This window comes from Mytilus edulis, chromosome 4 (assembly GCF_963676685.1).
Source record: "Mytilus edulis chromosome 4, xbMytEdul2.2, whole genome shotgun sequence".
Classification (NCBI taxonomy): Eukaryota; Metazoa; Mollusca; class Bivalvia; order Mytilida; family Mytilidae; genus Mytilus; species Mytilus edulis.
The window spans coordinates 6,795,789-6,808,915 of NC_092347.1; the positions used below are offsets into that span (position 1 = coordinate 6,795,789).

Consider the following 13,127-nt stretch of genomic DNA (forward strand, 5'->3'; position numbering starts at 1 on the left):
TAGACTATTTTAGTGCAGTTCAATATAATTTGTAATAGTAAATGAAAGCTATTGAGAGCTGAATTATAAACATATAAAAGTGAAATAATACAAAAAGCATACATTGGTGACTTTAGGCTGTTTTCTGCTCTTTGGTCAGATTGTTGTCTCTTTGACACATCAATCCCCACTTCCATTCTCTATTTTATACTTATATAAAATTATGTGTTATTCAGGTCTCAGACAGGGTATATACTGTGACATTCCCGGCTTAGAGTTTATATCCCCTGAGAACATATATCAGGTTGGGTTTTTCAACTTATATAATATATAAAAATTATATAAGTTGAAAAACCCAACCTGATATGTTTGGCATACGTGAAGGATTTTCTAATTTGCTGTGAACATAATTTTTTCGTGTATGTAATAATTTATAATAACACTTTTTTTAACATTAAATTTAAGTATTAAAAGTGTAAATTGCATGATTTTGTATCAAAAATGCATTATTGACTGAAACAGGTCATTATTTGCCCTCTGTGAGCCTCTGACAGTCTGATTGCTTTTGACTACGTCACATAGTAACCGTGTTATGATGACGTTTTTGAGGTTCCAATTGGGGATAAAAACATCGTATATACCCTGGCAGTTTCCTGAATATATACTGACATCTGTGTGTTGTTATCCAATCACAAACCTCGACACATTTGTAATCCGTAATATATTTGTATGTAGAGCATGCAATAATTGAAAAAGCAGAATAGAATATTTACAATTGCCTACACTGCAATGCTTTGGAAGGCCCCTGTGAAAGAGTCACACAACTACCTTGAAAAAATGAATACAAACGGCAGAGCAACATCAATAATAATAAACATACAATTTTATATACAGAATCAGAAAGAAGGTTTTCAGAGGGCAATGTTTACATTATATAGAATGAGCATTATAAAATTTAGCATATCGGGTAACATAAATCAATGCTTAAAACTGAACACATTGTACCAAATAAAAAACAATGAAAATAATTCTGAAGAAAGATTGAAATGAGTTAATTAACAGATTCATTTTATTTTTAATATATTTCAGAACTCTAGTGAAACTAGATCTAATAGTAAAGGATGATCTTGATAATACAGAACTGACATTGGTTGAAAAAATTCTGGAAAATATTTTAGATGAGGGACAAATAAGAGAGTGAGTAGATTTTAAGATTTGATAATTTTTAGTGTTACATGTATTAGTATTGGAAGTTAGAGAATGTGCTGTTCAGTTCCAAATAGAAGATTGAAGCTTAAGAAATTTATCACTTCTTGAGATGAGTTATATGTATTAAATTATATAATTGTAGTGTATTTTTAGGAGTTCAATAAGAAGAGACCTCTTAATATTCTATGTTCATATTTTTCCAGATTGCCTGAAGAGATTTTAAATGGATTACTAAATATTTTATGTGGAATGTTAAAGCCTAGCAGACGAGATGCTACTAAAGGGAGATCATCACTTGGATTGTTAATGGAAAAGTTGGCATATAGTAAACTTACTGGAAAACCTTGTTCTACTCCAGAATATCCTACTATGTAAGTCAGGTGACCAATAAGTTATTTTAAGGTGAAGTAGTTTGAAAAAAGGGAATATAGATTCTGAATCGTTTTCATTATGAAAAATAAAGAAAACTGCAAGCTTTTTGATAAGGAGAGGTATGCTATACATGAATTAGACAGTACCCCAATGACAAGAAAGTACAATTGAAGACATCTAGATGTCAACAGATGGGTCATTTTCACACCTTGGGTGAATTAGTGACAAAGTGGTTAACGCCATCTCATCATAACTCCCTATGGATCCATAGAGGGTCAGTAAATTTCATATGGGTATCATGAAGTCACATCGACTATTATTGTTATTGTATTTCATTGTATATTTTTATACAAAACTTGACAAGTCCAGTGTGTTATTTTGTTATATGGTTTTTCGCTATGTTTTTTTTCATTAATTTAAGAATAACAAAAACCAATATCCCTTTATATAAAATGTTTTTTAGGTCAACACTACAGTATTGTTTGTATGCAAAAATCTCGGCAGCAAGATGGCCAATGCAGAAAATACTGAACTTTAAGTACCAAGCACAGTAAGTAGGTGTAAAAATAGTCAGCATGTTTTCAAAGTATCATGATTTCTTACAATAGCAACAAACACAAATATAATCATTAAAATAAGTTTCTTTCCTTGAAAAGTTTTATAATAATATGGTCAAGTTTTGACCTGTGACCTATAAATTGTTCAAAACCTTATTGTAAAGATTTACTTTAATTTGCTGCTCAAAATGTTTATAACTGCAAGACCAGATGATCTGAGGCGATTGAAAAAGGGACCTCTTTTCCTAAGGATGTTACCTGACTGGAGCCCCATAATGTGTATCAAGCAATTTTCTTTTTCCTTGTATGAATGGATTTCACAGTATTCTGCATATTGCAGACTTTACAAACCTCACATAAATCAATGTATTGATTTTAAGATTTAAGAAAAATAAAACCTATATTTATTGTTGTTATTTTCAGACGAGACGATTACTTTACGATACCAGACGAAATAGATGATCCTCCAGCCAATCAAGTAGACACTGTAAGTATACATTTGTTGATAGAGATTCATGGTAGAAATACTTTACGTCATTGATCATTTGATCTATATCCCTCTTACAATACATTGTACAGAACGATTACACAATAAGTACTGTAAATTCAGAAATTATTGCATTGTTTTTATTATTGCGAAAAATGTGACGGTTATAATTGCAATAATTTAAACTTGCATTTTGAAATTTTTGTATGAATTAAGGTGGTACCCAACACTTTCACTAAAATTAATTTGGCTGGTTTAATTTTCATAAAATTTTGACAAATTATTTACTTTGACCCTTTGACAAAAATATAAAAAAATTCAAAACATTTGAACCAACCATTTTATCAGAAAAATTACACTGGTTATATAGCAGTTTGACAGACACTTATTTTGATCATTGAGAAGCTTAATAGTCCCGCACAACGTAATTAAAACATTTAGCTGATTTTACAGAGTTATCTCCCTGTAGTGTTAGGTACCACCTTAAACAGGATTTTAGTCTAAAATGACAAAATTGCAATAATGAATGCATGCAATAATTTCTGAATTTACAGTAGTCCGTATGGACCATGATTTAGATAAATACTTGGGTCTTGTTTTGAGTAAACTTCAGATAAACAAACTGTGTATTCTTATTTTCTTGATTTTTTATGTCAGATTGGTATTATCCATTGATTATTGGTTCTGGAATCTAAAACTATACACAATTATCAATGTACATATATATTCCATTGTATAATATGAAATGTATTTTCAGTGTGTAGATTTCCATATGATAGAGTACAGTAGTGAGCTATGGTTTATGACGAGTGATCAGCCACAGTTACTGAGTAATAAGGTGAGTTACTATAAATGATTAAGAGAGAAACATTTGTCCCATTTAACATTAAAATTTATCAACATAAAAAAAAATACAACATCACTGCAATTCTAGAAAAAAGTAAATTTGTATTTTATTTTCTTTGGAGGTAATCTTTGTATTACTGTAGTTTGCATTTGTACTACATGTTTTATCAAGCATCTTATTATTTTAATTGATCTCTAAAAAATACCAATTTGAACAATCTACAACAAATATCAAGTCCACTAAAAATCTTTTAAAAAAGGCTGTATTTAAAGGAAAAAAACTTTTATTTTTTCAGATAATTAATTTTGGTATAAAAGGCAGACCATCAGCATATACTAACAAGCCAGCAGTATATCAGATACATACACCAGACAGTAGGATTGCCACAAACCAGGCAGAGTAAGTGTCAAATGACTTACAGCTTACAGACTTATAGCTAATCTATATACGTACATGGTACTTATGTCAAAATATATAATTTTTACCTACATATGTACATGTTATAAATGTCAAATAAACATTGAACACTAAAAGACAATCAATATTCACAAATACATACATCTTCAATATTTTAGTTTACTTGTCCTTGATTGTTGTGTTGAAGTCATAAAGCTAAAAGTCCATTAAAGATCCAGGAATACTCTTTATTGATATGCTGTCATTTAAGAAATTGCTTCTTCTCATTCAATGTAGAACTCCTCTTTTTCTTTTTATACGACCGCAAAAATTTTAATTTTTCGTCGTATATTGCTATCACGTTGGCGTTGTCCTGCGTCGTCGTCCGAATACTTTTAGTTTTCGCACTCTAACTTTAGTAAAAGTAAATAGAAATCTATGAAATTTAAACACAAGGTTTATGACCACAAAAGGAAGGTTGGGATTGGTTTTGGGAGTTTTGATCCCAACATTTTAGGAATTAGGTGCCAAAAAGGGCCCAAATAAGCATTTTCTTGGTTTTCACACTATAACTTTAGTTTAAGTAAATGGAAATTTATGAAATTTTGACACAAGGTTTATGACCACAAAAGGAAGGTTGGGATTGATTTTGTGAGTTTTAGTTCAAACAGTTTAGGAATTAGGGGCCCAAATAAGCATTATTCTTGGTTTTCGCACAATAACTTTAGTATTCGTAAATAGAAATCAATGAAATTTAAACACAAGGTTTATGACCACAAAAGGAAGGTTGGGGTTGATTTTGGGAGTTGAGGTCCGAACAGTTTAGGAATTAGGGGCCAAAAAGGGGCCCCAATAAGCCTTTTTTTTTTTTTTTTTGCACCATAACTTTAGTATTAGTAAATAGAAATCTATGAAAGTTAAACACAAGGTCTATGACCATAAAAAGAAGGTTGGGATTGATTTTGGGAGTTTTGGTCCCAACAGTTTAGGAATAAGGGCCCCAAAGGGTCCAAAATTAAATTTTGTTTGATTTCATCAAAAATTGAATAATTGGGGTTCTTTGATATGCCGAATCTAACTGTGTATGTAGATTCTTTATTTTTGGTCCCATTTACAAATTTGTCTACATTAAGGTCCAAAGGGTCCAAAATTAAACTTTGTTTGATTTTGACAAAAATTGAATCCTTGGTGTTCTTTGATATGCTGAATCTAAAAATGTACTTAGATTTTTGATTATTGGCCCAGTTTTCAAGTTGGTCCAAATCGGGGTCCAAAATTAAACTTTGTTTGATTTCATCAAAAATTGAATAATTGGGGTTCTTTGATATGCCGATTCTAACTGTGTATGTAGATTCTTAAGTTTTGGTCTCGTTTTCAAATTGGTCAACATAAAGGTCCAAAGGGTCCAAAATTAAACTTAGCTTGATTTTAACAAAAATTGAATTCTTGGGCTTCTTTGATATGCTGAATCTAAACATGTACTTAGATTTTTTATTATGGGCCCAGTTTTCAAGTTGGTCCAAATCAGGATCCAAAATTATTATATTAAGTATTGTGCAATAGCAAGAAATTTTCAATTGCAGAGTATTCAGCAATAGCAAGAAATCTTCAATTGCACAGTATTGTGAAATAGCAAGAAATTTTCAATTACACAGTATTGAGCAATAGCAAGAAATCTTCAATTGCACAGTATTGTGCAATAGCCAATATTTTCAATTGCACAGTATTGCGCAATAGCAAGAAATATCTAATTGCACAATATTGTGCAATAGCAAGAAATTTTCAATTGATTGGAGTTATCTTTCTTTGTCCAGAATAGTAGTTGAATCAACTTAAATCATTGTTTTATACAATATACAATGTATATTTTTACTTTTACTACCAACTGATAAATTAAAACAATCTTTACCATTCAGTGATAACAAGCACTTTTTTTACATTTTAATATTTTATGATGTATTTAAATGAGTAGTTATTGCTATTTCTTCAATTTTTTTGAGAGGATTAATATTCAACAGCATAGTGAATTGCTCAAAGGCAAAATAAACATTTTAAGTTCATTAGACCACATTCATTCTGTGTCAGAAACCTATGCTGTGTCAACTATTTAATCACAGTCCAAATTTAGAGCTGAATCCAGCTTGAAAGTTGTGTCCATACTTGCCCCAACCGTTCAGGGTTCAACCTCTGCGGTCGTATAAAGCTGTGCCCTGCGGAGCATCTGGTTTATCCAGTTTTAGAGTTATTATCATAAATATTTATTGTAATTTGTCAAATTTTCAGATGTGTATTTTATGACTATGGAAGTAAAGATTGGGTCAATCCATCTGGATGGTGTCAAGTGACCAATGACCTTTCAACAGGACAGGATGATTTTGTTGATTGTTCATGCAAACATCTGACACACTATGCTGTCAAGGCAACAGCCTTAGATGCTGGAATTGTGGGATATTCATCCTGGTTCTTTGTTGCCTGCTTCTTTTGTATGGTAAGCAAAAACTAGAAAACTATAGAAAATGTATGACAAAGACTTGTGTGTTAAATGATTGAAGGACTATTGCAATTTCAAGGACTGAAAAATCATCTATATTTTTTAGGGAAAATTCAAAAAAATTAAGCAATGCAAAGGTCAATAATAATAAAACACTTATAATATCAATATTCATATGAGTTGTATTAAATAATGATGTACCATGAATTTGCACAAAATTTAGAAAAAGATGTATAGATAACAAATGTGTAATAAAGTATATTCTCTTTCATTGCAGGTGAGCATGGCATTGGCTATATTAGTTCACCACATATGTTCTATGTTACATGCAATGTTCTCAGCCAATTTACTCATGCACATGTGTTTTGCTTGTTTTGCAACACAGGTAAGTAACTACATGCATACTATAATTTAGTTTTTTTTTACTGCATTGACATTAGGCCATTTAAGAGAAAAAAAATAATATAATGCTATCTTAAATTATAAGTTTTATATTCTTGCAAAATTTGCATTTTTAAAGTAATAAAAAAAATCTTAAAAAAATTCTGATACAGTAAATGCCTTTAGTTCAGAATCAAACTTTTTTTTATTGTAAAAGAGGGACGAAAGATACCAAAGGGACAGTCAAACTCAGAAATCCAAAACAACTGACAACGCCATGGCTAAAAACAAAAAAGACAAACAAACAACAGCACACACGACACAACATAGAAAACCAAAGAATAAACAACACGAACCCCACCAAAAAACTAGGGGTGATCTCAGGTGCTCCGGAAGGGTAAGCAGATCCTGCGGCACATGTGGCACCAGTCGTGTTTGCTATGTGATAACAAATCCGGTAAATAGTCTAATTCGGTAGGTCACATTCATGAAACGGAAGGGGATTGTAGTTACGACGTAAGGAACATGTCCGATATCATTTGTGAAACGGTTATTTCATAATGGTCAACCAACTCGTGATGGCGTCCGTAAAATTTAGTTTTTCTATTTCTATTTTAGCTGTGTTACATAGTGTCAGCCTATGGTAGTCCCACTGAGATATTGATATACAACAAGATAGAGAGTAACTATAGATGTATTGTCATGGGACTGTTTCTACATTATTTCTTTCTGACACAGTTTACATGGATATTAGCTCAGGTAACTAAATGGAGTACTTAGATCATATTTATATACTTTTGCTCTTCCTCCCAAGTCAAAAGAATAATAGCTCATTGATTAAATCCTGATTCTTATAAAACACTCTCATACCTCTCAGCCAGATAAATTTTGTCAATTTCTGTACAAATAATCAAAAGCAGCCATTCACCAGAAATGTATGGCATTAAAATAATACTAATTTGTGTCATAATTTGAAGCGAAAAAAAAGTAAAAGAACACTCTTATTCTATTTTTTTTTGGCTGTGACAAAACAATATATTTTAAATCCTGGTCAAAACAAAATGTCTTTCCATTAATGCATCTTTATGGTTCACAATCTCGTACAGATGTATCAATACTATCAAACTATTTTCCAGGCAATCAATTACTGGAAGATCTTGGTAATGAATGATGAACATACAGACAGAAAATATGTTTTCTTCTTTCTCATAGGCTGGGGTTAGTATATCTCTTGCTCTTAATAGCTAACCTATGTAATTTGGAATCATTTCTTTTCGGTCAATATCAATTTTCTTTGATTTCATGGGAAAGTTTACCACTGATTTTAAACATTCACTGAAGTAAATTTTATTTAGGCTTGAATGCAGAAAATATAGAAAAACCTAAAAATAGTTTAAAACATTGTGGTACTTTTGAAATAAATTTGTTGTTACTTTCATGAATGATCTCCTTAATATATTACTTCTATTTTTCAGGAAGTCCTGCTGTAATTCTAGCCATATTTTATACAATCACATATAACCTATATAAATATGTATATGACCTTCCTGTGGACCATATCTATGGTGACGTCAACAATAATGGACAAATGTAAGTGCTTCAACTCATTAATTAGGGATGTCATATAAAGTTGAAAATTATCACTGAAAACTCAGCAGTTTTAGAATTTGTTTTTTGCAAATTTAACTTGGGACAAAAAAATACCTAGAATAATCACAAAGATGAATAAATGACTTTGATATATGTATATTTGATTTTAGTTTACAATGAGTGATAATTGCCATTTTAATTTTCTGGACCATAATTGACTTGTTTTTTAATCTTATTGAAGTTTTAAAAAATTAAATACCTTGATAAACAACAAGTGATTCTTGGGAAAAGTTATATTTTCTTAGCAATAAATATGTACATGTATCTGATGATTTACCTTGTAGATGTTTTATTGTGAATGCCTATGCTGGTTTAGGAGGTATAATAGTACCTGTTCTATTGATGTTGATCATGGTTGGTATAATATTCATGAAGGCATTCCAGGTGACACCACAATGGCAGGCTTATGATGACATTTATAGAGGCAGATATAATATTAATGGTAAGTAGTAGTATTTATTGAGGAATACAGGCATGTACCTATAAAAGACAGTATGAAAATAAGAAGATGTGGTATGAATGCCAATGAGACAACTCTCCAGCAGAGAATAAAAGACATAGATGTTATCAAGTAGAGGTCACTCTACAGCCTTCAACGATGAGCAAAACCCATGCCACATTGTCAGCTATAAAAGGCCATGTAAAGACAAATGTGAAACAATTCACATGAGAAAACTAAAATTATTTTGTAGTATTTAAGATCGAATTTGAAATATAGTACAAAAGTTCAAATCATAGCTTTAAAGAAATTAAAATCTTGAGAGTGCATTACTAAGGAAAAATGACATTCAATTTATGAATTATTATACAGAATGTAGTATTTAATTCAGTTACAAAAGAGAGGGAAAAGATACCAGAAGGAAATTATTCCAAATCGTAATTAAAAAACAAACTGACATATATATAATGCCATGGTAAAAAAGAAAATCAACAGCATACAAATTGCAACATAGAAAACTAAAGAATGAGTGACACGAACCCAAACAAAATCCTGAGGTGCTTCACAGATACTAGCTGATAGTTACCAAAGCATTATGGGTTAGGTCATTTTTAGATACACAATTTTAAACTCAAAATGTACAAGACTTTTGGAAGATATGACATTTAAATTTGAAATTTGAGAAGTTATTTACATTAATAAAATGTATAAATATAATTGTTGTGCATTTCAGAGATTCGTACTCTGATGTCATTCTGGGGAGTGATAACATTGACATGGTTCTGGGGAGGATTACATCTGGCCTATGGACAGTTATGGATGCTTATTCTCTTCTGTATATTCAACATCATACAGGTTGGTTTTACATAATTCTAACTTTTATCACAAGGATTTCTTTACTTTTGAAGGACTTTATGATTTGAGTGTGACCTTTTCCTAGTGACAAACGTGATTTTTATAAAACTTAAACTTAAATGTGTAAAATAATTTATAAGTTCTTTGGACAACCGTTTTTTTTTTTTTTTTGTCAGTGTAATGTTCAATTATCAGTCGTATTGCACCATCCACAGGTATCATTTATATTGTATATCAAAGCCCAGGTGATTTCTTTTTTGAGTGCCAGCACTTGTATTGGACTCTATTAGAATAAAAAAAATAAATATATAATTTTCATTTCTATTTAAATTTTAATATATATAGTATAAATATTTCAACTTTAAAAATTATTTTAGGGTGTAATGGCTTTAGTTTTGTACACCATTCTCCGTAACCCCTGGATACAGAAATGTTTTGGACCACAGAAATCTGCCTATCCAGTGACTTCTGGTGGAGATGGCTTGCCTATACCATCACATCATACAAACAACATTCTAGACATTGGCAGTCTAAAGGGATCAAGAGCTTCTGTACTTAATGAGGTAAGTATATACCATTAACTATATCAAACTGTATGAGAGCAAAATTAATCAATTGCTGATCTACTTTTCTCTAATTTTTGTGCTATTATTACATTTCCTGACCAGTGAGAGAAAAATATTTCTCCTCACTAGTGAAAAATCTGTTCTCGGCAAATGATTGGTTGAAATTCAATTGTGACGTTAAATTTTCTTGTTTTTTTCTGAATTTTCTTATTGTGACGTCATGAAAAAAGACGACCATGCCTGATGACGTCACATGAAAAGTACACCACTTTCATCAAATCTTTGAAAAGGAAGGATAAAAATCATAAGAGAAACAGATTCCACCACTGTAACTCTTGTATTACGATATTTCTCCACTCTCAACAGTTAAATTTTAATTGTTTTAAAAGCTCGGCAAGCCTCACCCTTTAATTATTAAAATTTAACTGTCTTAAGGGGAGAAATATCGTTATACACTTGTTGCAGTTGTGTAATCTATATGAGTATTTACTATGGATTCATTATTATTCTTTGGATACCAATTTTCGTGGGAACAGGTTAACCATGAAATAAAGTGTTTAACAAATACTAAATATTTTATTGGCTTGTGAGCAAATTTTGACAAAACCATGAAATAAAATATCCACGAACATGTATGTCTTCCTTAATCCACGAAAATTGGTACCAACGAAAATAACTGAATCCACAGTAGTTATTATTGTCTTTCAGATCTGTTGCATTTATAATCATCTTTTCAACCTTAATGCTGAAAATTCAGATATTGTTTAATGCATTTATATTTTGCCTTTCTTAACAATGGAGACAAATTTGAGATTAATTATTGCTATATAAAATTTCTGAATTTACAGTAATCCGTGTACATTTTATCAGTAATATTTATTTCGTCATTAATCAATATCCTTTATAGTTACCTGGTAAATTAAAAAAAATGAGGGTATTTTGTTTCTTCCAATATATATATAGGCATTAAATAAAAAATGAGTTTATAAAAAGTAACATACGTTTTGACTGATATATTTTTCAGAGCTGGGAAAAAGATTCCATAAACACAAAGAGCACTATGAAGGTCAAGCGTACTCTTCCATTCAACCGTAACATATATGTCACACCACCAGTTCTTATTCCATCAATAACAGATGATAACCAGGATGAAGATTTAGACGAACTTTTATTTGCACTGAAAAATGATAGTTTTATTCCTAGTGAAACATCAAGCATAGCTTCAGGGAAAACATCAGACATTTCAAGCAAAGTTGACAAATATGAATTGAGGAGAATTTCTATAGCTGATACACATTTATAGTTTACAGTTATCAATATATTATTTTACAAATAATTCTCACTAGGTGTTGTAATGATCAACATTTTTCCTGAGATATATTTTAACTCTTAATTGGGTTTCTATCAATTTTAAATCAAAATTTAATAAATTTAGAATTTGCTATAATCAGTACCAGTACATGTAATACATAGGTTTTGCAAGTTTTGGAAACTTTTCTTACCAAAAATATTGCATTCCAAGATGCTTTGTGAACTTTACATGAAAACTTTTTTGTATAATTCATTTGTGCCATTATGTTCGTAATACAGAAGATCTAAGCAATACTTCATTTATATTTTTATTTATTGGTTTATATATTTTATGAAATCTAGTCATGTTTTCTGTGATATTTATTTTATTTTGTCATTGTTTTATCTCAATGTTAGTGATATATTTTTTTAACTCATCCATGCAATCAAAATCTGTGCAATCACATCATGTTATATAGTTAAATGTTTAAGTAAATAAATGTTTTTATACCTTACTTTTATAGTTTTTGTTGAGCCTGCGACTTTTGTCGCAGAAAGCTCAACATAGGGATAGTGATCCTTCGGCGACAGGGCGGCTACGGTGGCGGCGTTAGCTAACTTCTTTAAAAAAAAGCTTCATATTTTAGAAGGTGGAAGACCTTGATGCTTCATACTTTGTATATGGATGCCTTATGTTACGAAGTTGCTGTCAGTCACATGTCCAATGTCCTTGACCTCATTTTCATGGTTCAGTGACTACTTGAAAAAAAAGTTAAGATTTTTGTAATGTTAAATTCTCTCTTATGATAAGTAATAAGATAACTATATTTGGTTTGTGCGTACCTCATGCCCGTCAAACAGTTTCCACTTGACCTCGACTTTATTACACGGATCAGTGAACAAGGTTAAGTTTTGGTGGTCAAGTCCATATCTCAGATACTATAAGCAATAGGTCTAGTATATTCGGTGTATGGAAAGACTGTAAGGTGCACATGTCCAACTGGCAGGTGTCATCTGACCTTGTCCTCATTTTCATGGTTCAGTGGTTATAATTAAGTTTTTGTGTTTTGGTCTGTTTTTCTTACACTGTATGCAATAGGTCTACTATATTTGGTGTATGGGATGATTGTAAGGTGTACATGTCTAGCTGACAGGTTTCATCTGACCTTGACCTCATTTTCATGGTTCAGTGGTCAAAGTTAAGATTTTGAATTTTTGTATCTAGCTGTCTGGCTGTCTTAAATATCCTTTTCAATCAAAATAACCCAGTTGAGCGATTAATGCTTCTTGGAGCCTCTATATGATAATAATATGTTATATTTGCCAATTAGACAACTATCTACCAGAGAGCAAACGACAAGGATGTAAATATCTACAGGTTGGCAACGAACAAAACATGTAAAGTAAAAATAGAAGAATGGAACCAAAGGATAAATGGACACAAAGACCAAAAAACATAATGCCCCTAGGTGGGGCATAATAATATCGTTAATTAGTTTTTTTATTTAGACTGTTTTATATTTGTCATTTGAGGACCTTTCATTGCAGACTATGCAGTATGGGTTTAACTCATATTTGAAGGTCGTACAGTGACCTATAGTTGTTAAT

General features: G+C 31.0%; 1 protein-coding gene across 1 annotated transcript in view; it reads left to right on the forward strand.

Annotated features, from left to right (window-relative positions):
• The window catches only part of LOC139518834 (adhesion G-protein coupled receptor V1-like), a 110,079-nt gene extending 98,045 nt beyond the window's left edge, over window positions 1-12,034 (forward strand). Inside the window, exons 91-105 of the mRNA XM_071310451.1 lie at window positions 1,069-1,176; window positions 1,392-1,559; window positions 2,024-2,110; window positions 2,541-2,604; window positions 3,362-3,442; window positions 3,747-3,850; window positions 6,131-6,335; window positions 6,616-6,723; window positions 7,338-7,478; window positions 7,856-7,937; window positions 8,195-8,309; window positions 8,654-8,811; window positions 9,542-9,663; window positions 10,041-10,226; window positions 11,254-12,034. Of these exons, the coding sequence (XP_071166552.1) occupies window positions 1,069-1,176; window positions 1,392-1,559; window positions 2,024-2,110; window positions 2,541-2,604; window positions 3,362-3,442; window positions 3,747-3,850; window positions 6,131-6,335; window positions 6,616-6,723; window positions 7,338-7,478; window positions 7,856-7,937; window positions 8,195-8,309; window positions 8,654-8,811; window positions 9,542-9,663; window positions 10,041-10,226; window positions 11,254-11,532 (2,008 nt within the window). The 3' untranslated portion in view covers window positions 11,533-12,034. The remainder of the gene's footprint in view (window positions 1-1,068; window positions 1,177-1,391; window positions 1,560-2,023; window positions 2,111-2,540; window positions 2,605-3,361; window positions 3,443-3,746; window positions 3,851-6,130; window positions 6,336-6,615; window positions 6,724-7,337; window positions 7,479-7,855; window positions 7,938-8,194; window positions 8,310-8,653; window positions 8,812-9,541; window positions 9,664-10,040; window positions 10,227-11,253) is intronic.
• Window positions 12,035-13,127: the final 1,093 nt, after the last annotated feature.